Raw genomic sequence first — 25,227 nt, 5'->3', positions numbered from 1 at the left:
AAACCACATCCCTCAGAACACTTTCCTTGCAAATCCAGCTTCATTAGCCACCTGTTTGCTTACAGGGAGAAAATCTCTCTTGTCAAGGCAGTTCTCAGTGAACTTTACCTCTCCTGGCTTGTTATGTGCAAGGCAAAGGTCTCTGCCTCCCCACACTGAAGACAGCTGCAGCTGGAACAAACATACCATACTTGATGGATACTCACTTCCATTTAGGTAATTGCTAATTCACTACTGCAGATTTGCTTATGCACAACATATTCACAACAAAAAATCTTGCTAAATTAGATATTGCTGCTGAACAGCGAAGGTATCACCTGGCACAAGATGTCCAACTTTAGAGTCATTTTGCTAATGGGCCACACCAAATCTGCCTGAGAAAGATTTTCAGTTCTTGCCTGCCAGAAGTAGTTAGTTACCTGTGCAATTATATCCCCATTTTCTGCATGAACTTGAGCTATGGCACCCAGCTCTGCCAGGCAGCTGAATATCTCGTACAGCTAAAAGAGAGACAAGAAGAAATGATTACTGAGCAGGCTGCCCATGGCCCTGACACCGCTCATGGCAGTTCCACCCATGCCCCTGGCAGCAGCAGGACCCAGTGTAGCCACGCCAGGCAGAGCTCTGGCTGTGCTGGGACCAGCTCTCTGAAGGATGCAGTCACCAGCAGATGCTCCTGGTGATCTCCACACTAGACCTGTGTCTCTGCCTGCAATGCAGGAGCCCAGCCAGCCCACAGCACAGCCTGGGGCAGCCCTGCACAAGCAGCCAGGGTGGAAGAGAGGAGCAGCAAGGCCTGGCCAGGGACAGCAGCCACCAGCCTTATGAGCTGCTCCATACCCACCATGGCTGTCACCCCCCACTGCTCCTTGAATCAACACAACCATGGCAGTGTAGGGGGTCTCACCTCGGTGTTGGACATCTGGTACAAATCCTTGTAGGCCATGTACACCATGAAGGAGTTAATGCCTGGGGCAGGGCAGAGAGGAGACAGAGGTGAGCTTTGTAGGTTAGGCTGCCTGCTCTGGCCACCCTCCCCACCAAATGCCCTGCAGGGCACAGCTCCTGCTGGCAGCTGTGCAAGACCCCATGGGAACCCAACAGCGCAGCCACCTCATGCCTTCCCTGGCCAGGGGACAGGGCTGGCCAAGGCCAGGCAGGGAGCAGCAGGCAACAAACCTTTCTCCTGGACCATGGTGTGCAGCTCCTGCCTGACGTGGTCGCTCCAGCGTGGGATGTCCACATGCAATGCATAGTCACAGCAGGCCTTGCCATCAGCCCACTCCCGCCACCGCTCCAGCGCCTCGGCCAGGCTGGACTCCGGCTCTGGCACCACGTGATCCACTGCAGGGCCACAGCAGAGGAAGGGCTGAGCAAGGACTCCCCAACCGGGCCATTCCACTGTGGCCTGGCAGCTCCACCACCCCAGGCTGGTCTCCTCAACAGCTTCAGGGCAGCTCCCAAGAGGATCCTGTCCCCTTCACAACATGCCTTGGCTCCTCAAGTGCATTTATTGGCAGGGAAGTACACAGAGCCTTTACTTAATGGCCTCTGGCACAGGACCAGAGGTTTTTACACGCTTCTGCTGAGAAACTGGCTGGAAGCTGAAGAGCCTTGTCTTTCCCCATCGCCACTCCCACCCCATTAGCACACAGCCTCTTCCTACACTGCAACACTAATGCACCTTTTATTGCCCACCATGGAATCTCCACACCTTACCACAGACCATTTCACAAAACATATATTTTTGGCACAGAGGAAGGAAAAACGGTGGGGGGAGGACAAGGAACCCAGCCCTTTACTGGAAGGATCAACACTTGCTCCTGCATCCCAAGAAACCCTGCAGTGCACCCAGCTGTAACCACTGCACAGGACAACACCTGGACCTCAAACCAGTGCACAGCCATAGCATTCTCCAGGGAAGGACCTCAGAATTCCCTTTCCTTTTTCGTCAGCACTGTTTATTTTCAAGCAGTGTGGGATGCCAGCACACTGCTCTGTTCCTCTGCTCAGAGCCATCTGAGCAACATGCTGTCCTACTTTTATTTAAAAGAGAAGTTATGCCATTGCTCCTTTTTGAGGGTCCCAGGGGCAACAGTGGCTGCAGACAAGCACTGCAGAACACAGGATCTGCAAGGGCACATATCCTGTCCTATCACATCATCATTACTAAGGATACAAAGTTCATCCCAATCCTTACTCGCTAGACTGCATTGACAGAGATCACAGAAAATATGAACACACTTTCATGGACTTTGAAGACAAAGAAGATTGAGAAAAGCACAGAAAAAAGAAAGAACTAACTGGGTGATCTTGCAGGAGTGCTGGGTGGTGTCATGCACAGGCCATGCCTACTGCACTTACTGATCATGGTGGTTCCACCAGCCAGAGCTGCTTTTGTTCCTTGGAAGAAATCATCCACAGCAGTCATTCCCCTGTATGGCATCTGCAGGCGAGTGTGGACATCAATTCCTCCAGGGATCACCATCTTCCCATTGGCTTCTATGGTTTTGACCCCTCCAGGAACAATCAGGTTGTCTCCAATCTGCCTGATAAGATCACACCAAGATACTCACACAAAGGAAAACCAGCCACAACACAACCTCTGAATAGCTCAGCCAGGGATTGCCAGGGCAGCTCCCTGCCAGCAGGAACACCCTACTCTGTCTTGCTCCCAGACCCAGGCTTGCCAGAGCCAGCAGAGCAAAACCACTCCACTCTGCAGCAATGTGCAGGATTGTCTGGCTTGCTTATACCTACGCTGTGCTTAGTCTAGGCGTGGCTGCCATCTGTCCAGTTGTCTCTGCAGTGCATGGTGGGAACCTGCCTAGGACAGTTCATACCCTACAGGCTCACAAAACAGGCTCCAGCATGCATTTCCAGTGTAGCAGTCCTAACTACTCACCCAGGGTGCATGCTCACAAAACCTGACACCAGCCCTGCTTCCAAGCGAGCTACACCCCTAATCTCTCCTGCCCCTCTGCCCACCTTAAGTAAGGCTCAAGTCTGAGCTTACTTACAGAGAAAGATGATTTCCACTGTAATGCCACAGCTGGTAGGCCAGCTCAGGGCTCATCAGGGACTTGCAATGCTGCTCACAGCACAAAGTCCCAAGAGTGAAGGGACTCCTGGGAGCTGGGAAATAGCTCAGCAAGTGCCCAGCCTGACTGGCTGCAGCCTGCTGGGCTCATGGCACAGCCTGCAAGCTCTGGGCTCACTGTCTTCCCAAGAAGTCCACAGTTCTCCCGTCTCACCTTGTCTCTTCTGTGGCCCTGAAGGACAGCTTTGCTATCAGCAGGGCCACACTGTAGTGAAGGCAGCTAAAAATCAAATACTTAAAAGTGTCCTCTGAAAACAGGAAACCTAGAGAGTTCCAGTATAAATCCACCAGTAACCTAATACACAACTATAGTGCTCTGGAGCCTGTCCTGTTCGAGCACAACTTGATGCACCCAGCCCTCCTGCAGGCCAAGTCACCTGAACCTCAGCATTGCCTTTCTAAGCCCCTGTCCCCTCAACCCTTTATGTGTCCATATGTACAACTCAGCCTTCAAATCTCTTATTTCAGAAATCCTACTTTCATCAACCCTTTCTCAGTTTTCCTTGATAAATTAATATTAAAGATAAGTTGGTTTTAGTGGAAAACTTCTGACTTCCTTGTCACACTGGGGAGGTAAAAATGAGACGCAAATTCAATTTTTGCATTTCATTCAAGCTGAGTCACTTTGCAGGGTTTTTTTTCCCCTAGTATAACAAAAATTCTGTGGACAGAACTGCTCACTTTACTGTCCTCACAGCAATAAACCAGCAGCTCTTCCCACTGCTTTTATGGAGATGAATCCATCACTAAAGGTTTTTAATTACTCATTGTATTCTTACCAGAATTCACTTGTAAAAGCATTTAGCTCCCAACGCAGTGAAATTCTGTGGCCTCCAGGCTGTAGATGAGGCTCAGTCATTTGCCCAAGCATACTCACAAAGCCTGTGCCATAGCAACACCTGAAGCTGGCTCTGATCCCTGCCTGTGTACAAGTCCTTGTCAATCACAAATGGTCTTGTCCACCAGATAAAAATACAGTCACACTTCTTGAAGTATTTATCTGCGGCTGGATTTTTAACATATACCACCCTGGGAAGGCTGGATATTTAACTCTTACCATAGAGCAAGCAATGCCTTTTCAAGTCTCTCTGCTATGAACTATCATGGTTCTTTCACTTCACCCAGTGTGGCGCAGGCCCCAACACAATACCTTTGCCAAATTTGAATGGCAGCCTTTAAACAATGGAGCTATTCCTGCAGCTCTGAGACATACATGAAGAAGCTGGGGGAACCCAGAGGTTTTCCTGCAATTCCTGGAAATCTCAAGGATGCAGATGACTTGTAGCACAGCACTGTCCTTGTTAGTGCTAACAAACAGGATCTTGTCTGGGGTCATTCATGCTAATACAGTTAACACAGGAAAAAACAGAAGTCAAAGATAAACCTGTTCTTGGTGTAATTAGACACAACTTTGCTTTACAATGGACACAGTACCACAATCCCACAAGCTGACAGCAATTCAGTCACTGGAGTTCCTCTGAAAACACATCAGCCAATCACGTCTATGCTCACACACACTGCAGAAAGCTGAGCCTCTGATTAGAGAAGGTTATCAAGCTTTACTGCCTGACAAGTTGGGTACAAACCACATCCACAAAAAGCCGATAACCACCTAACCTGAAGCTGGTTTAAGAGGAGATGGAGAAAACAGAAATCCCATACTTACTTTATGAGGCCATCCTCCATGTAAATGTCAGCATAGAATGACTGGTCATCATTGACTATTCGCCCTCCTTTAATAAGGAGACGATCACTCTGAAAAGGGAAGAGCACAGCAGTTGTCAGTAGCAGGTAACACACGTGCTTCATTCACTTCTGACTGTGAGGGTGGTTAGACACTGGAACAGGTTGCCCAGGGAGGTTATGGATGCCCCAAGCCTGGCAGTATTCAAAGCCAGGTTGGTTAAGTCCTTGAGCAACCTGGTATAGTGGGAGGTGTCCCACTAGAGGGGGTTGGGACTACATGATCTTTAACATCCATTCCAACCCCTTAACATATTACAATTTTATGATTCTCAGCACTCTGTACAGGCACTCTCCCACTGCTCACCTCAACCACCAGTGCTGCAGAAAGGTCACTGGACCTGTGCTAACACTCCAAACAACAGTACAAGATCAAGGATTGAAAATGTCGTATTACAAAAGCTGTTTCCAAATGGGAGAGGGGGCTGCCAGAAACACCACCAAGGCAGACTGAGCACAAGGGAGAGTCACTGGGGAACACAGCAAATATGCTTCCATAAAATATAGAGAGAAGTCAAAAGCTTCCTATGCCAGGACATTATGCACAAAGCTCTGCAGGCAGCATGAGCCACACATCAGTATTTAGAGCAAGTTCGTACTAAGGGCATGTCCTTAAACCTTATCTAGATACCACGTAAAGTAAGTTGCATTAAAGAAGACAAGTTACTCTCTCCTCTGTTACCACCTCGCAAAGACCACCAACAGGACAGGCAACTGGCTGGTAATCTGTCCCTCTCCTGCTGTGCTTGGGGTAACGTTTCTGAGGCATTTTACAGGTCTGTACAAAACCCAGGAGGCACTGGACTGCACTCCAGTCTCACGATTTACCACCTCCTCTGTTCTCCTTTCCATTGACCAAAGTGGCCAGCAGCCCTCTCTGAAGGAGCACAGCCAGACAGCAGAGGAACACCCCAACCAGGACTGTGCTTATGCTCTTCCTGCATTCACACTTTGGGACCATGCAACTCAGCATACACAGATGGGAGAGGACGGACACTGTGGACACTGTCCTGCGGGGAACAGACCCTATCCAGAGGAGCTGCGATGGCCCAGCTCCTGCTCTTCTACCTACCTCCACCTGCACAAGTCCACACAAGCAGCTGCAGGCAATACGGGGGAAAACCACCTGATCTCACATATGCCTGCCACAGATTCAGGTGACACAGGCTGACTGCTGTGCCAGAGAACATGTTGTCTACCTGACTGCTTAAAACACATCCAGTAACTCTTCAGCTCTTGATCGCGCCGTACATTCCTCTCTTTTACCCCTGGTGCCCACAGCCCAAGTTTTGGCATGTAAATACACTCCCCTTCCACAGCCTGAGCCTGACCGACCAGAGCCTTCAGCAGGGCTCACATGCCAGCCTCATCCTGTGACGCTCTTGCATGGTTAATTGCTCTGCAGGGAAACGGGTTTGCTCTCCATCTGCTGCCCTTGGGGCAATTTCTGAAGTATTGCCACCGAGGTGGGAACTTGTAGCTTCCCTTCTGTCAACAGAAGGATGCAAAGAATACTCCTGCATCCCGGCAGCAGCCAAAGCCCAGAGCTCCGCGTGCATTTTTACAGCAATCTCATCCACACGCAGCAGAGACAAAGGAACTGGGTGGGGAAAGGAAGGGAATGCCAGCGCGCTCAGCCCTGCTGCGGCTCAGCCCGTCGCGGGGGCACAGCCACCGGCTCCCGACACTGCCCAGGCAAGGGCCACCCCACGGCTCTACAGATGGCCGGCAACCCCAGCCCTGGCAAGGGGGATTTACCTTCCCCGCCCAGCACAGCCCATAAGGAGCCTCGCCTTCCACCAAGAAAAGAGCTCAGCTGAGTTGCTCCCGGTTCTCCTGGCCACTCACCATCCTCTCCAACAAGCAGACCCGGGGTCAGCCCCCCTTCTTCCCTGACCCAAGGTAACACATCGGGCAGAGGTCTGCCCAAACTGTGCTGGCTAAGGGGGCTCTGTAAGCAAGGGCATGTTGCTGGTCACAGCCCGCCATGCACAGCTCCTTCAAACATCCTGCACTGACGCACCTCCATGAGCACACAGAGATACCGGTCTTAACCAGCGACCTGGGGGACCACAGCCACCTCTCATGAGCAGCCGAGGCACAAGGACAGCTGGTGTGCGCTGGCCTAGCAGTCCCAGGTTCTTGGGCCAGAGCACGGCAGTGCTACACCTCTCCCCATGGGGCACATGCTGGGCAATGCTCAGCTTTGGGGCTGAGGACCCTGAGCACAAACAAGGTAAGAAAAAAAGTCTCCCTGCCCAGATCCACTAACAGCCCTCCATTTCATTTTTGTCTTGCCCTCCCGAATTCCTGGAGCTGGTTCTCACTAGAGTGTGGGAGCACCAGCAAATACTGATTCTGGCCTGCCCTTCCCTGTGCATCAGACAAGAGGAAGTCAAGGGAGTCAGGCACAGGCAGCACAGGGGCAGGAGACAGTCGCATTGACAATTACTGAATAAACTGTTAATATGAGCTCAGGAAATATGCCTGCTCCACACTCACAAGTGGTTATTCTGCGGCAGATGTGAAGGGCTGCTCAGTGCTAACTCTCTTAGTACACAAAATTTAGAGATCCACAATCTCTGAAGCACAAACAAGGCATCCACTCAGGAGATCAGGCACTGCTAGAACTGCTAGAACCCATCGTGCCCACCCCACAGTGAAGGAACTGCACCAGCCCCCACCCACTGACTGCAAGGAAAAAATGCAACAAAGTTGAATAAGGAAAATCCAAGTGACATGCCTACAGGCTCTGGCATCCTTCTGGAGTGCACCCAGGTGTCAAGAGGCAGGGGAAGAAGAAAGGAAGAGAATGAAACAGTTATGAGCAAACAAGCCTGATTTAATAGCCAGGCTTCTGCAACGCACGCTACCAGAGCGGCCCCAGACCACAATAAATGCACTGTTCCCCTATCAGGGCTCACTGTGCCTCTGCACACCCACCTCGGCTCCTGCCAGACAGAGTCAGGCTGTGTCATCAGCCACTGTCAGCAGAGGGAAAAGCCCTCCTGCATCAGGAGCCACGAGGCCATGGCCAGGGAGGGAGCAGCCAGTGCCTGAGCCCCGGCCACTGCCCAGCACAGCCTCTGGGCAAAGGGCACCGAAGCAGCAGTGGCTCTGCCTGAGCACTGGCACTGACCTGCCATTGGCCTGACCTCCACTGCTGACAGTGCCTCCAAAGTACTCAGGCAGCCAGTGACAGCTCATCTGTCACTGGTGTGCTTTCTGTGAGGATCCATTTCTGAAGGCACAAGGGATGCCTATGAGGACAAGACAGGAGCTTCCCTCCAGCTCAGCTCTGCCAAAACCTTCTGGATTCACCACCAGCCCTCAATACCTCTCCATGCTGGTAAGCCTTTATGCAGAACTCTCCCTGTCCCTCTGCCTGTTTGCATTTGGGACCAAGCCTTCAAACCCATTACCCATTCCCTCATGCCCACACTCTGCTCCTGATGCCCTTAAGCATTATCTGGTCATTTTGAGACCCCAAACTATGAGGTGGTCTCTTAGCATTTTTCAGAGTGATGTTGCAGAAAGAAAGGCAGGCAGCACCTCCAGAAGGCTGCTGAACCCAGCCAAGAACAGTGTTCACCTAGTTAACAAAGCACAAGGGCATAATTAGGGGAGCACAGAAGCAAGTGTATGGTTTTACTGCTTTTTCCCTTGTAAAAGAAGAGACACTAATTGCAGTGGTGTTTCATCAGAAGCTCATGTTTCCTCCTTACTAATGTACCACACAACAGCATGGAAGAACCCCTGGCTAGAGTCACAGGGAGAGATAGTTAGCTGCCAGCTACATTCCCCGCGGTCTGTGGCTAAGAACTGACATAACAACAGCTACCAGTTTACCAAAATCTGTCTAGTCAGCAACTGAGGCTTTCCTCCCCACTTGTACCTGATACAACATACTGGCCATCCCCATACAGACCTCCTTGTTTTTAGAGGTGGCAGAGACACCACAGAGATGGTGTATGTGGGCTCCTGCAGGGGGACTGGGGAGAGCATGGCTCACAACAAGAAAAAAATACGGGATCTCCGGTCTACCTGGCCTAGGAAAGGATTTTATGACAAAAGGACAAAGACTGAGTAATTTTGACTCAGCCAACAGTTCTGTTAACAGGTATTTTGTGAAATCAGGACAAGATTTTAGTCTTCCACCTCTCTTTCTGCAGAAAAACACACTGTGGACAGCAAGAGGGGAAATACTTCGATTACTTTTCCAAACAGCTAAAAAAAAGGAACCAATAAAAAGTCTCTCAACAGACACACAAGATCTGAAATTACTATTCCCCTGAGCTGGGCACCCCAGCATCAGCACACATGTGGAAAGTAATACCACATTTAGTGGTCTCTGATGCATGGTGCACAACATGAGGCAGTGAAGAGCAACACATCCATACCAAGCTGATGGAGCCATCACTGAGAAAGCCAAAGCCTTGGCTAACCTCCCCTCCCGGTGTTTTCTCCTCTGCGCAACTGACAGACACGCCTGTACTTCCCAGTCTTCCATCAGTGACTACAGTCATGCTGCCACACACAGCTTTTGACCAGGCTTTTTACAACTCATGTTGGGAATAATTTGCACAGAAATTTGTCTCACACTAACATATGCACCAGTCACTCATGATGCTGGCCTCTCCACTAAAATGGCTGTCCTAGAAAACATAAGAAACTGCTGCAGACACAATAGGCAAGCTGTGGTTTTTCAGATGTTACTGGCAGAAACCAACTACAAACACTGACTGCAGCACTGCTGAGTACAAGAGGAACCAGGAGGGAGTGTTTCTGCATCTCCAGAAACACATTAGGCAGTTGAAACAATAGCTGTTGGAAGTACAGATACCCAGTTTTCTAATATATCCTTCATGAAAGCCCAACCTGCCCATTGCTGGGGTGAAAGAAGCGAGGAAGGCACTGCTTCTCTTGTTTGTGAGCTCTGTTCCTGCTTCAGTGCTATCAGCCCTGAGATCTAAAGGTGAGTTACCTGCCTGGGGAAGTGGCTTCTATTATTGTCTGTATGATCTCCTGCTCCAGTACTCCCCCACCTCAAATACAATGCTTTAGATGCTTTAAAGGTAATGGGACAACACACTCTGAGACCTCTCTCTACTAACAAACATAGCTTAGGTGACAATCTACCATCCCCATCAGCTGCTACCTGTACTGACATGCAAGAAGATTCTGGGGCAGAAATCTAGAAAGGAGGAATAAACAATGTCAACAGTGTCCAGGGAGGGGAGCACAGTCGGTGAAAAAGGAGACACTGGAGCTGAGCTTTTATTTCTGCCACTCCATACTAAAACAGAGGAGGCCACCCGCCACCTGACTTCACTTCATTGCTGCCTTTGAGTCCCCTGATCATTTGACCAGAATTCCATGGCCATGTCTTCCAGTCCAGCCGGAATACGATAATGCTGCAGAATAGGGCCAGTGAGTCATGGAGGGTCATCCTCAAGCTGTAGAAGTCAGAGGAGAGCTACCTGTAACATCAGTGACACAGACACCATATGCCTGCAGCATTTTCAGCTTCAGCAGAAAAGGAAAGGATTTAATAGGGATAAATCGAGCAGCTTGGGAGATTTTGTTACCACTGAGGTGAGAGAGCTCCCATTGGATACCAGAGGAGCAGGCACAAGCCCTGCATATTGATAAAGCATATCATAAAGAAAAAGCCCCAGAGAATGGGAGAAATCCCACCTGCAGCAGCAGCTGGGGTGTCTTCATGGCAGTCTAAGGATACAGGAAAGGCAAGATGTGTAAAGCCATAATATTGCTTGTGAAAGCAACTGAATCTAGGCTCACAAAGGAATTTCTCTTTACAGTGGTCGAGATCTTACTGCTTCTTTGGGAGCATTTGTTCACATTTGTACATGCAAAAGAATAATGGAAGTCAAGTGCTTTGCTTTTCCTTTTTCTTCAGAGGACCAGAGCTGTCCTCAATAGAAAAATCAGGAGCTACATGAAGCCAGTGGAAAACCAACAAGATGAAAGACCAGATTGCCTTCCCAGGAACAAACCTTCTGCGGCCTCCGCAGGGCAAGCCCTGGAGCAGAGGGCTGCCACGGCAGAGATCAGAACAGGAAAGCCTCAGAGGGAGCGGCACGGCAGGACACCGGTGGGACCGGGGCTCCCGCAGCTTCAGGGCCAACCCACTAGCCGCCCCCTCTCCCGGGCGGGCCGGGGCAGACGGGTCCCTGAGCGCTGCAGCGGCACCGCCGCACCTGATACGGCGAGATCGAGGAGCTGCTCGGCGGGGACACCGAGAGGGGGGAACGCCCTGCGGGAAGCCGGGACAGCCGCCCGCCCCCTCCGGCCCCGCCCGGGGAGAACCCCCCACCGGCATCGGGTACCGCCGGGCACCGGCCACCGTTGACGCTCCAGCCCGGGCTACGCCCGCGGGGCTGCGGGCTCTGCCCAGCTCAGCTCACCGGCGGAGCCGGGGCACCTGCGCAGGCGGCGGCTCTTTGTCTGCGCGCCGCCGCCGCCCCGCTCCGACCCGCAACGCCGGACGCCGGCACCGAGCTTCCCCCCCGCCCCACGGGGCGCCCTGTCCCGGCCGCCCGCCGCACCCACCGTGATGCGCGGGATGTTCTTCTTGCCCTGGTACGACATGACGCCGCCCGGTTCGGCCCGACCCGCCGCCGCCCGTTCTGCCTCCGCGCCGCTCCTCACAAAGGCGAGACGGAGCCCGCGCCCGCCGCACCGGGACGGCCCTGCCCGCCCCGCCCACCGCGCCGCCCGCCGCCGCCAGGGGGCGCCCGGGCCCCGAGCAGGGCGCGCCCCGCCCCGCCCGGCAGGTGCCGGCACCGACCCCGGGCACCGACCCCGGGCACCGACCCCGGGCACCGACCCCGGGCACCGACCCCGGGCACCGACCCCGGGCACCGACCCCGGGCACCGACCCCGGGCACCGACCCCGGCCAAGTCTGCGTCTGCAGCCAGCCTGCAGGGACAGCCCATGGGAGCAGCCACAACCAGGGCTCTGTGCTGGCCAAGACTTTCCATGTAACACTGGCAAGTACAATGAACGAGGTCTGTAACAGACCAGGCTGTCTCGGGCTGCTGGCACGCACCTGTATCACCTCAAACTTTCTTTCACATGCACAAGAATTGGAAACATTAAAAAATAATAAAATACACCACACAACTGGCTTCGGGAATCCTACATGCCATGCAAACACTACGAGTGCTGGCAAGGACTCTTCCAAGGACTTCTTCCCTTTCCTCTCCTGTGACTTTCGTAGGAAGGTTTAAATGGTGGAATTGTTTACAAGTACCCAGTGTGTGCTGAAACAGATGATGCTGAGCCTGGCCCACAGCTGGCCAGGACCACACCAGCAAGAGCTGTACCACAATGGGATGAACTCGTCTACCCGTTCCTGCTTGCCACAATCCACTGTGCTTCCAGCACGTCCTAAGAAACATGGCCAGCCTGAACCTTGCTTTCTCTTCCAGGCCACTTTACAGAGCTGTGACTCACGTGCAGAGCTTTGAACGCCATCAGCAAGATGTTCCTACAGATCCTGCTGCCAGGCAGCTCCACTAGGAAAATCTTCCAGCCACACTTGGCACAGACATTGCTGTAAATCCAATTTCTACTTCCTGTCAGAAAAACAAGACATCTGACCTGGGTGACCAACACCCAAACCCTCTCTCCAGTTTGCTTTATGAACTAGAACCTAACAATAGCATCAGGGGCCTGACAAGCACCCTGTTCACCAATGCATGCACACGCAGAGCCATCTCACAGCACAACCCCTGACACTACAGCCAACTGTGACTGCTACAAAGCCCTGGGAGAAGTGGGTGACAGCAGTGTGGACTGTCAGTACCATGTGCTCTGCAGGAACCCAACCTAAAGCTTTTATTACCCACTGAGTCTCTTATTCTGTGTGCTTCTGCTGAAGTTCTTGGATAGTTTTACTGGATTCTAAACCCAAAAACCTTTCACCAGTTTGAAGTCAAAGTCAGCAGATGCTCAACAACTTACTTACTACTACCAGGACTGTGAGAATATTGACTAATTGCAAGGGCTGCTTGGCCTTTCTGTTTGCCTGTCCCAGCCCCTATGCCACTGCTGGTGAGCTGCTGTACCCCTGCAGTCAGCAAGAGATGGTTGGAAACCTTCCCCTCCATGGCAGATCCATGGGCAGGGGATGTCTGCAAGCACCAGGCAGCGAATGGGGAAGCAGTGCTGTGCCAGAGCCTCTGCAACTAAGAAGCCTGTGGGGAGAAGATCAGGTACCAGATCACACTGCTCTTGTCACACGACTGCAATGCTTCAAGAACAGGTCCTGGTCTCTACTGAAATTACACTGGCAGGGGTTGGGAGGTGAGAAAGAGCCTCAACTTCTATCACCTAACCTCTCAAAACTTCACTCATGCATTTTCTGGAAAGTTTATGAGTATCCCCATGGCTGGTGGTGCCATATTAACTTTGTCTAGATTCAGTAACAGAAAGAGCAGCAGTTAATTAGTTAATAATAGATAAATGACTATGCAGATGCTGCTGACTTCAACACTTGGACAGTTTCAAGAGCCAAGCTTGCATCAGCCCCCTGGATGTTGGCCAGCCACAGTGACTTCAGACCCCTCGTTTGAAGAGATATGCTTTCCTCACGGTTGCTATGTGACACTCGTGCAAATACAATCAAACACCCTGCCCTGGGCCCAAACATTCAAAACAGAAAAAAACTTTTTCCATAGGATCTCTTCCAGGTGCAGTGTGTGAGTACTCATATGCTTCAAAATATCCTCTATGAGAAGCATGGTCAATTTGAAAGTTACTTAAAATGGCAATCCTCAGAGCTCAAAACCTCCTCATGGCAGCAGATGTTTGTGGACAGCCACAAGTGACAGGAGCAGGATGAGGTGCACCAGTGGTGTGAACACAGAATAGAAGACCCATGCTGCTGCAAGGACTTTGGCACCAAAACAGATCCATCTCTGACTGTGGCCCACCAGCACTCAGCAGCCTGGCTCAAACCCCCTCTGTGGCAACCAGGAGGCTCCTGGACCCAGCTCTAATGCAAAGGACAAAAGCAGATCCCACCAGCCCTATGGGTCTGTGGCCAATGACTCTTATACAGGCACAACCAACGTTCAGTGAATATCACCAGTCATGAAACAATCTGGGCTCAAATATCATAATGTTCAGCAGATTTGCCAGGCCAACCTGTCCCCATGCATACAATCTCCTCCTCCCAATATATACTCCTTGCATGGAACCATCCCTTCTGCTCTCCTAGCAGATGAGTTTTCAGGGGTTAAGTTACCTCAGAGGCAGTGAATCCAAGGAACAGAAACACCATCCCTGCACCAAAGTGGGAAGTCCCATGCACCCAGAACAGTTCCTGCATCCCGCAGGCACAAAGAGAAGGTGTCCTGGCAAGGGAGAGGCTGTTTCTTCTCTTTGCCAGAAATAAATGATGTTGAAACCAAACATGTCAAATGGAATACACTAATATGTGTACACAAGTGACTGCTGCTTCAAGGCCAATTAATTCAATTTTAGCCTGATCCTGCAGAGCAATGAAATGCCCTTGAGCTGGGAGGCTCAACAAGTGTTTTTCCTCTCCTGGGGCTGGGTTGGCTCAGTGACCCATACGAGGCCAGGACTGGGAGGGAGCTGCAAGCCGTGGGGGCTGGCCCAGCACACTATGGGACTGGTCACTGCTGGGGCCCCTGTCCCTCTGTTCAGCACCGCTGCCAGCAGCAGCAGTGACCAGCTGACAGGTTTCACCCCTGACAGCTCTGCTGGAGAAATCACCTCTTTCCAGTTCCTCCCTCAAAAGGCACAATGGAAATGTTCATGCTGCAGGCCATGGCACCCCTCCCTCTTCCTGCTGCACCTGGGCTGGAAGAGCCTGCTCATCCAGAAGGCCATCCCTGGCAATACGCCAATGCCAAGTCTGCAGGGACATGGCTCCCGCTTCACTCGTGGCTCCTTTTGTGGCATGAGCTTGGCTGCACAAGAGCTTCTGTATTTCTACTGGAACAATTCAGTTCCATCCCAGCAGAGATGGGTCAGCCTGAGTCCCTAAAACACAGGCATCCATCTAGTTCCCTTTAACATGCAGAGCAAGAACTAGGAAGGTCTGAACCCTCTGCTTAGTATGACTTCCCCCCCACCCCAAGCTGTACAGAAACATCTGATACTGGATTCAATTCAAATCTATGTGCTGTAAAATGGAGCTCAGCTGTTCCCAGGAGGGCAATGGAAAAGATGCTGCTGGATTGAACCCACAGCCGAGAGCCAGCCCAGCTGAACAAGCCAAGGTCCAGCTGTAATTTCCAGCTTCTCAACCCTGTCTCCAGGAAGTCTGCTGACATGTTTGGGTTTTGTTTCTTTCTCCCATTTACTCCAGCCACCTGCAACAACTGCTCCCCAGCAGAAAAATCAACCTTCTCTGCTTTCCACCTCTTAGCAGAGGTGACGATGTCCATGTAGGAAAATCTTTTGCCTGAAATAAAGCAACAGAGCACATGTAGCTCCGGATGGTCTCCACCATGGTTTTTTCTCATGATTAGGGCTGTCAGTGACCAGGTTTGTTCTCACCTGGACCATCTCTGAAGAGCAGACCACACATAGGAAATTACTTTTCTGGGTCTCATCACAAAACCTCCCTGTTTTTGTTGCCACTTGCAATGGCACCAACACTTTACAGTCTTTCCCTAGGTCTGTTTGCTTGTACTTTTGAGCTGAATCTCTTTTTGTCCCTCCTGGCTCATGTCTCTGAGCCTTCCACACCACATCAGGATGGTCCCTTCCCAACTGATATTCACAACATCACTGTCACCTGCACACATGCTGTACCTCTTCTTTCAGGTCACTAAAGATACGGGAGAAGAGTCACTTCCAGCACAGATGCAGACAGCTCCCCGCTAAGCAAGTCATGCACCCTCCCTTTAAGCCCCACAAAATTTTCCTGTGGAACCGTATCTGCCAAACCAATTCCAAGCTCCCACTCCGGCGCAGGCATCCCAGCTAACAGGGTGCACACAGGGCCAAGATCATTTCAGGGTCCCCTCCCTTCAAACACAAGTGCTCTGCTTCTTCTGGCTGCATCAACCTACGTGTCTGGTGCGGAGGGTGCCGCCAGTTGGCCACTGTCCAGCCACTCTGGGACTTCAGCTGCTTGGACAGGATGGCAAGAAAAACCTTCCTGCGAAAGGAAAGCTGCATGAGCACCACAAAGCACCCCCTGCCCTCCCTGAGCAGGGCAGCACAACTCTGAGTGACCACCTCAGGACTGCACTGAATCCTCCTGAAAGATCCATGTCTCAGCATCTGGCAAGGCACCACCCACCGGGAAACAAAAGCCCCCAAAAGCTGGTCCACCTTGTGGCTGCACATATCGGAGACAAACACTTCTCCAGTCTGGGCAGGCAGAGCCGGGCGGTCCTGGCCTGCTGGAGGTACTAACATCTTAGATAAAAAGAAAAGGAAAAGATTATTTTAGACAGAACCAACTATTTTGCTGCAGCCAAACCACAATGTTTAATTTCAATTTAAACCTACTGAAGTTTGCATTTGACACTTTAAACTATGTTAATAAAAATATTAACTATGTTAATAAAAAATGTTTAGAGGAGTTTCCAACAACAAAGCCTCTTCCAAATGAGAAAGCAGTGAGCCTTGTCTTGCAAATCTCAAATGTCACACAAATTTGTGAGAACAAGAACCTCGTCCACATGGCTCATGCAGTTAGTTTGGCTCCCGAAATATGTTTGTGGATTGACTACTACCTGCCAAGAGGTGACACCTCTTCAAAACCCATGTCAGGACCACAGATGCCACTTCATCCCTCTGCCTCATCCTACTGTGGTGTGACAGGGACAGAGGCTCCTCGTACCCTGCTGGGCCTCACCAGCCATGTCAGAAGAGAGATGCTGCTGCATCACTGATGCCATGTCCTGCTGCAGGTGTTTTCCTTGTGGCACTCCCCACCAGAGCACTGAGTGAGCCCACAGCTGGCCTGCGGACCACAGGAGAAGCTAATCACAGCTACGCTGGAAGCTGCTCCTGGAAACAGCTCTTTCCTGATGAAGAACCAGGTGAGGCCTTTCTGTGTTTTCTGACAACCTCAGAAAACATATACAGTATAAAAAAAAGCATCACCTCTCCTACCTGCTACAATGGGCTATCACTAGAGAATCTTGCATGTGGTACTTCATGGCATGCTTGGTTAGGCCCACTGCTCCCCTAAAATGTACCATGGCCACTTTCTACTATTAATTGTTCAATGTGGAGAAAAAATATCACTGGGTTTTCATTTTAAACAAGTCTCCTGGGGTATTATTTTACAAAGGTAAAGAGCATTATAAACCCTATCATGGATGTAGAAAAGAACTCCTTGCCCTGCTTATGAGCCCCTTTTAAACCACCAGACCAGAATCCCTCTCAACATCGGGGTCACGGCACTAAAGAAAGATACCAACAGAAACCCTCCTCTGGCAGGTCGTGCCAGCAATCTGCCCTGAGCCCCTGCCATGTTTCTGGGGATATCTGCTTCAAGCAGGCTGAGAACAGGCTGCGTCAATGCAGGGCTGGCTCTCTCTTTTACACCTGGCTGCAAAACCCAGTTTCTTTCCTGCTTAATAATTCCATAGAGACCAACATGTCCTGGGAAGAGCATAAGGTTTTCAAGATCATACCAGCCCAAAATAACACTCACAGCATCATAGCAAAGCTCTGGCACTGCAAGATTGTCCTCCCACCTCAGTGCCCCAGATGCAGTGGCCAGGTACCCCAGAGGCCACTCCTGCCAGCCAGCTCCCTGTTCCCACTGGACTGCCCACATACTGGGGCCAGCCATTTCCAAAGCCTTGACCACGCTGAGAACGAGGACAGAAGGAAACCAACGACTACTGCCACAAGGCAGTGTGAAAAATCAAACTACTTCCATGCTAGGGTAAGTTTTGTGACAAAACACAAGCTCTTTGCAGCAAGCAGGAACTCTTCAACCGAATCCCTAATTTCTCTGCAAATCTAGGCCTACTGCATAACTCCCATGGAATCCAATATCTGTCTTCTTACACAGGGTGGTGGGATAACAAACTCAGCAGTTTTGTGTAAGTGCTGGCAATAACCTCTGTCCTAGCATGAGCAGCCAAAGAACTGACTCTTATTGCTGTGCTTCAGGCATCAGATTTCTTAAAAAACACAAACACATACATGTGGGAGTTTTTTCAATAAAGACCTGAATATTTAGCATTCAATTCCATGAACTGTAACGCAAGTTTAACTGTTGTATTTGTTTTGTGGGAACTAGTTCAGTGGTTGGATTTGTTCCTATTGTTTGCAAAAGTAACAGAAATAATGTAACTCAAAATTATTCTTTCATAAAAAGAACAAGTAAAACCAAAACACAGATGCTCAATGGGGTGATACTGAGGTGATGAATTAATGCTATTAAAGTGCTTTAGGATCCCATCCTCAAATTCAGGATTTTAAACTGTGCTAAAGGCAGTGCACAACTGCAACTTCAGATTGCGCCAAGTTGCCTTGTGAGGCACAGACTGCCGTTGGCTCGGTGTTCCTGCTATAAATTACTGGCATTGGAAACCAAAAAGCTGAATGCTGAAGTCAGAGCACATTTTACAAGTGTCAGGAAAACGAAGAGAGAATCAAGTTAGTCCAAGCTTTGTTCTCCATTTGAGGCAGCCCTGCCTGCATTTCCAGGGTGTATGACAAGTTGATATCTAATCTATATGATTGGTATCACACAATCAGACATGTGTGACACTGGCTGACTGCAGGAAAAAGCCAAAGACTGGCTCCTGCTGGTCTTCTGGAGGGGGCAAACTCTTCGCCTGCTTTCACTGCCCGCTAGTTTCCCTTACGTTCCTTTTCCCCTTCCTCCCCAGCCAACAGAGCTGCTCCAGCCTGCAGTAAAGCCACAGTCCCATGTTTGTTTCCAAGCCAGTTGCCTTGGAAATGACAACTTAGCTGCAGAACCACGAAGAAGGACAGACAGACAAAACATCTGGGGGACAGCACCACGTGCTCCTGCCTGTATGACTGGACAGAAAGATGAAAATGCAGGGTCTCTGCATGGTTGAGCAGTGAGGAGGGACGTGGACAAGGCCTCTACAGGCTTCTGGTTAACCTTCCCAGGCACCAGGCACAAAGTGTAAGGCTCCTTCTCTGTTTCTCAAAGCCCTGCTGCCTCTGCAGATGCCCAGTACTGCAGCTCTCCAGTACCTATTCACACATCACCAGCCCTCCGTGAACATCCGGGCCACAGGATATCTGTGGGGTGGAGGGTGTCTGTGATCTACAGAGAAACTCTCTTTTTACCTCATGGTAGTAAAGTGAACATAGTAATCCACTCTGGCTAAACAAATAGCATGACAACTCTCAGAGAAAACTGCAGGGCACTTCACAAGGGCAGAGTCCACATTGGCTATTACGGATAAAACCTGCACCGAGTTAAATCACTCTTGTTAAAAATGGTCTCTACGAATAGGCCAGATCAGCACTGAATCTGGCCCTCCAGCGTTGTTCCTCCAAATCTTAAGTGTTGTGCAACAACTCTTGCTGCAGCAGAACTTAGTAGCAGGGAAAGGGACCTCCTGATTTGAGCAAAGAGCACCTGAAAGGCACATCTCTTGTTCCCCAGGCAGCCCCCCATAGCCGCAGCCTCCACAGTAGTCCCCCTAGCCTCTACCCTAACGACTGTCACTCTCTGTCCCTAAATCCACCGCAAAGCTCAAAGTTCCACTGACAGAGCAAAGGCACAGCTCCCAACTGCTCTGAGCTATATCCCCACTATGACTTCAACGCACCTCAATATACAGCCCAGTTTTGTCCTTCCAATAGACTCTGTGATAAAACAAAGTGAGGTTGGACCATGTGCCTGGGTCTGTATTATGCTGTCCAGATGCATGACACCACGTGTTATCACCACACATTTATTCACTACAGTTGTCTCCCTGTAGAAATGTTGGTGCTTTAATTGTAATTAACGTCATTATAGGAAAAAAAAAAAAACAACCCACAAAACAACAACAACAAAAAAACCCACAAACAAACAAGGTGTATTGGTCTGTTGTACTTCCAAAAAACTGTTCACTGCAAAAATTAGAAGATAGATCTCTGTCTGTTGCCCTGGGCACAGGCAAGTCTCGTAATTTCAGCTTCTCTAACAAACAAGTTGCTTGGGCAAGAGTAGATGACTTGAGCTCTCTCTGTGTTTCTTAATCTGTGAAATTATTCAAAGTTCAATTTGCCTTGACAAAAGTGCCTTTGTGTGTCCCAAGTCTGCAGAGTCCAACACAGGCAAATTCCCCATGGCTGTGCAGGCAGTGGGGCTCAGTGTGCACAATTCATTTCCCATTGGACTGTCCTATTTTCGGACACCCCAAAACTTGAAAGTCACAATACCAAGTCATACAATTCCTTCTAGCCATGCACACACAAAAACACATGTATGAAGTTGCCCACCCTCTTAGGCAAGATGTGCAGATAAAAGGGATTTGGTTCCTGATGCTTATCAGCTGAAGGCCTTGGAGGAAGAAATCTAGAGGTAGAAATCATCAGGAAGAGAGGAGCAGCTGAAGGAAATCCTCAGCTACAAAACACCAGAGATAAGGGTCTACATAAGACCTTAAAAGGGAAGAAGACTTTTTTGAATTTTTGGCACAGCTAATAAAGAAAAGCCCACAGCAAAGCGTGCAGACAGGCTGTCAGGAGCTTCAGCTTCCTTTCCAACAAGCAGCAGCATTAAATTGTTAACGCAGTGGTCAGTTCTGCAGCTGCTACTTAAACCATGTGGACAAGGTTGGTACTGACAGGATAATGTTAATTTTGTTCCGGACTCTGTAAAACTGCTGTAAAGGAGCAAAGCTCAAGAACATGAACCGAGAAGCATGCCAGTAAGAAACCAAAAAGCAGAGGCTGAAGAAATTAAAGTGCAATGAAGACAGCTCAAAATAAGCATTGCCTAGCTAGACATTCCTACAGAAGACACTTAGGACAGCCCGATGCTTTTCCCCAAAACCAAGACAGGCCAAATCATCGCAGTTCACTGCTGTGCTTCCACTAGGCTCAAGCTGGTGAGGTTAGGCCTCCAGATCACAGATGTCTGCTGTTTATCAGCGTTTGCACTTCAGGCCCAAGTGGAAGTTTCTGCAGAACCCCAAGACAACCACTCCATCTCTTTGTGCTGACATGCAGGTGATTTTTCATTCCATGTTCAAAAGGCGGGGGGGGGGGGGGGAAGGACGGCGGGGGGGTGTTGCCCCTGTTCACGGTTAAAAAAGAGTGACCTTAAGACAGCTGTTAAAAAGTTCAGCCCCTAACAAACTTATTGACCAACAGCAGCAAATGGCCTTACTTGCCTGATACAAAAATGAACCAAGGGACCACTGAAAGCCCAACCATGACATTCACCCAACACTACTAACTTAATCATCTTCTTGCCCAACTGCTAGTGCAAGTAGGACCAGAACCAGCACAGCAAGCCATCTCACCCTCCAGCAGAAGGACTACGCTGTGGAGCTGGATGGATTAGTTTATCACTTTCACTTTGGTGTAAGTTGAGAAACTTTGTGCCTGGTGATACCTTCAACACTGCCACTTCCAGTGCCGTCCCCCCACTGCTGGTGTGGTACTTCTGGTTTGTATCCGTGAGAGAAAAGGACCTGCCTGGTTTGGAGCAACAGCTCCAAAACCCCCAGGTTTTTTCGGGTTTTTTTCCATGTTGGGTAGCGCGGGAGCAGGTATTCTTTCATACAAGTACAAAAGAGCCACTGCAGCAAACCAAGCCAGCGGCTCTGACTCTCCCAGTGCCGCGGTCAGACCGCCGACATCCCGCTCGGCGGACGGAGCTCCGCGCCCTGGGAACGACCGCGACGCTGCCTTGCCGCGGGGGCGGCGGGGGACGCTGCGGGAAGCCGGGGCGGAGAAGCCACCGCGGCACCACCAGCGGCTCCTCCAGGGCCAGCCCCGGGGGCGAGCAGCGGCGGGACCCACCCGCGGCTCCGCACCGCCCCCCGAGACCCCGCCCCGGGGCCCGCGCCCGCTGCCCCGGTCCCGGCCCAGCCCCGCCACGCCGCTGGCCCCTACCCCGTCGTCCGCGGGGGCTGGGTCCTGGAGCCGCTCTTCGCCGGAGGCAGCGCGGAGGTCGCCAGCAGTCGGGCCGGAGCCGGGGGCCGCGCCGGGCGGAGGGTCGGGGTCGGGGCCGGGGCGGGTGGGCGGCGGGGCGCGGCGCTGCCCAACGCGCAGTGCCCCGAAGTCGAGGGTCTTGCTTTCAAAGGCGCCCTCGACGCTGCAGAAGAGCCCCCCGCGCTTCTGACGAGGCACCGCCGCCGAGCCGGGCCGCGCCAGGTACACCGGCAGCTCCTCATCGTCGCGTCGCCCGTCCGCCGCCATCCCCGCCGCGCCGCCAGGACGGGACAGACGGGGCGGGACGGGGCGGGACTGGGCCGCGGGCTCGGGGCGGGGCGGACCCGACGTGAGGCTGAGGGGCGGTGGGGCAAGAGTGGATGCCGCTCGGCCGGAGCCGGGGTCACCTTCTCCGGCGTTCTCCGGTTGTCCGGCTCGCTGCGGGGAGCTGCCACCGGCCGCGTTCGCGGCACGCTCCAGCCGTGAGGACGGAGCGGACACACGGGAGTGCCTCGCTGCTGACCATGTGGGGCGCTCGGTAGATGGGCTGTGCCCGGGCGCATCGGCAGCAGCCCCGACAGCAGCCGCAACAGCCGCGTGTCGGTTTTCCCCCACCGGTGCGTGGGCGCTGCCCACAAACCAGCGTTTGCTCACAAGCCCTGGGCTGTGGTCCCTGCAGAGGCACCGCGGTTAGGTGGACGCTAGAGCCAGACACAAGCAATATCCACTGCACAAAGTCTTCACTGCTCCCAAACGCGAGCACGGGTGTTCCTGTCACAAAAAACACCAGACCGGCCGCACAAACAAGCTTCGTGTGTTGGCTAGTTTAAGCTGTTGCTTTGTGAGCAACTTCATTTCAAAAGTACTGGAGGCCCAAAGGACAAAGGGACAGCCAAGACTGGGTCTTACAAATGCTAATAGCTGTTTAACAGTACTAGCCTGTGAAATATATCGTGAGCACCAAAACTGGAGCTCTGACTAAAATTGTTTTGCCAAGTGCTCATTTCTTTATCTAGAACAAGTGTACATGGTACCTGTGTTCAACATCCTGTCAAGTCATTTCTCAAACTACATTTTTATGTTACGAGATGTTGTCAGTCATGCTTTTTCCAACCTTTTCTGTAAAAACAAAGCAGTGCCATTATCTCTCCGAGAACTGGTGGTTCTTAAGGAAAACCCCCATGGAGCCTGACCCATCGTGGAGAAAAATGACCCTGTGATTAAGCCTGGAGAGGCAGTCTCGGGGCATTGGCTGACTAAGGCTTGAGGCTGTGTGGGAGGAAATGGTTTGGGACCATTTCCCTCCTTTTGCACGCTGGGAAACGGTCTGCTTTTGTAACAGGACTTGTACCAGTGTCATTAACTGGGTCAGTTTTTTCTCCATCTAAGTGAAATAATCTACAGTAACTTGAATTTTTGACTAATTATTCAGGTCTAAAGAGTTGGGAGAAGAGAGGATGCACTAAATATAAACAGACTGTGTCTGCAAACTTGGAAGAGTTACTTTAAAAGCTTTGTGTTACACAGCACAGTGAAATACTCATCAGTGTCTGTCCTTTCTTTCTCTAAAGCAGCACCAGAAAGGGTTGCATTTGGTTGTTCTTGGGTTCTTACGTGAACTCTAATATGCAGTTGCCCCAGCATTGTGGCTTCATGATGCTCAGCACCATGAGTGTCATGCCTGCACCAGAGCCCCGCCTCCACCTGACCAGGATGTGACAGGAGAAGAGCCCAGTGCTGTCATGTTTCAGGTGCAGGGGCAGCAGCAGTGGCTGGCAGCTAGGGAAGGAAGTATCCCTTCAAATAGCCAGAACACGTTTGTTCTAGAGTTTTTTTCTACTCCTATTCTCCTGGCAAATGCTCCTCCTCTGTAACTGGATGCTTAGCAGCAAGTCCACCAGTACTGGCCAAGCAAATGCACACAAAGTGGCTGCCCACCAGGTCTTTACCTTCCTAAGGGACTGCCTTAGCATAAAGGAATTTATCCTCCTCCTGCTGCAAGTGGGATTCACTGAGTAGAAGATGAAACCCCCTCTCAGACAGCTTCTGCCCCTCTCGTGAGTGGGATGTGCTGATCTCAGAGCTGGTGGCTGGTGAGCTGAGTCCCTGCCTCCTCAGGGCCAAGCAATAGCACATGAGGAGTGAGCCTTTCCTGGGAAGAACAGTGTGCCCCTGCACTGCAGGCTGCCTTGTGCCTGTGTGCACTAACCACAGTTAAGTTAGAATGAACTCGTTGTTTTGGTTGGGACGTCTCTGTATGGCTGTGCAACTTTATGGGGAATTAAAATTCTCTGGAACGGGGCCTGGCCTTTGTCTGATTCTGCAAATGTGCAAAAGTTTCAGCACTGTACTTTAATAGCAATATTTATTTAAATCCTGATTCCAGTGTTTATCTTTCCTAGTGCCTTGCTGCGTAGATGGTTGCACTGAAATTATCTGCATCAGTAAAGGAGTACGAGGCTCTTCTGGGAAGTGAAGGCTTTAAAATCTGACTTTCAGTGAAAATCATTCACTTTATAAAAGACAATACTTGATTTTTGCTTTTTAAATTGCCATTCACTTTTAAGGTCTTTTTTGTTAGGTGTTGTAAGGCTACTAGTTCAAGAATACCATGAAAATGGAAGTTTGTGTTCAGTGTGTGTTCACTGCATGGTTGCTTTCAAGCCCATCAGAATGCATTATTTTTATTTCTGTATATGTATATCTTGGATCAAATGTGAAGCTTTTAATTATACAATGACAAAATGTCTGCCCCTTGTAGTTAAGTAAATGTCTGTCAGGCAAACAGTCATGAGTGGTGCAATTTCAAACCCTGCTGGCAAACCAGCTCTCTTCTCACTTCTCAGTACAAAGTAGATGGAAGATAGAGATCAGGGAGGAGATCCAGTGGGAAGGCTGTTTCTCCTGCCTGAGCCCAGGGAAATGGAGATGGTAGGCATGTGAGCTCATGTGCCTTGTGCTGCCACGGGACCCATCAGAGCCAACCGTCAGTCCTGCAAGGGTTTCCTTTGCTCAAGAGCTGGGTTCACATCCTGACCCCAGAACAGGAGTGCTGGTCCTCGTGGGTCAGGAATCTGAGCTGAGCCCGCCAGATGGGCATTGCTGGTTGGTATAATGAAGGAACAGAAATAGACTGCTCTTCTGATCTAAAAAACAGCATTTATTTTATGGGAAGTTCTGTAGTGGCAAGCTCCTGCTTCATGTCTTTCTAGTTAAGTAGGAACTGTTTAAGGCACACTGAGAAATGGAAATCAGTCATGTTATAAGGTGAGCC

General features: G+C 50.8%; 1 protein-coding gene across 3 annotated transcripts in view; it reads right to left on the bottom strand.

Annotated features, from left to right (window-relative positions):
• DPYSL3 (dihydropyrimidinase like 3) overlaps positions 1 to 22,220 on the bottom strand; it is a gene marked incomplete at its 5' end in the record, with an annotated part of 31,460 nt that extends 9,240 nt beyond the window's left edge. For 2 of the 3 annotated variants that reach the window (XM_082291503.1, XM_082291502.1), the window contains 6 exons: positions 420 to 500; positions 908 to 969; positions 1,180 to 1,344; positions 2,365 to 2,549; positions 4,767 to 4,855; positions 11,417 to 11,527. In XM_082291503.1, coding sequence (XP_082147629.1) covers positions 420 to 500; positions 908 to 969; positions 1,180 to 1,344; positions 2,365 to 2,549; positions 4,767 to 4,855; positions 11,417 to 11,455 — 621 coding nt within the window. Of the gene's footprint in view, positions 1 to 419; positions 501 to 907; positions 970 to 1,179; positions 1,345 to 2,364; positions 2,550 to 4,766; positions 4,856 to 11,416; positions 11,528 to 21,914 lie in introns of those variants that run through there. The other variant, XM_082291501.1, reaches the window with a different exon arrangement.
• Between the last annotated feature and the right edge of the window lie 3,007 nt (positions 22,221 to 25,227).

This window comes from Coloeus monedula, assembly GCF_965178545.1.
Source record: "Coloeus monedula genome assembly, chromosome: 15".
NCBI lineage: Eukaryota > Metazoa > Chordata > Aves > Passeriformes > Corvidae > Coloeus > Coloeus monedula.
Note: the sequence above shows the minus strand (reverse complement) of the source record. Positions and strands in the feature narration are given on the sequence as shown.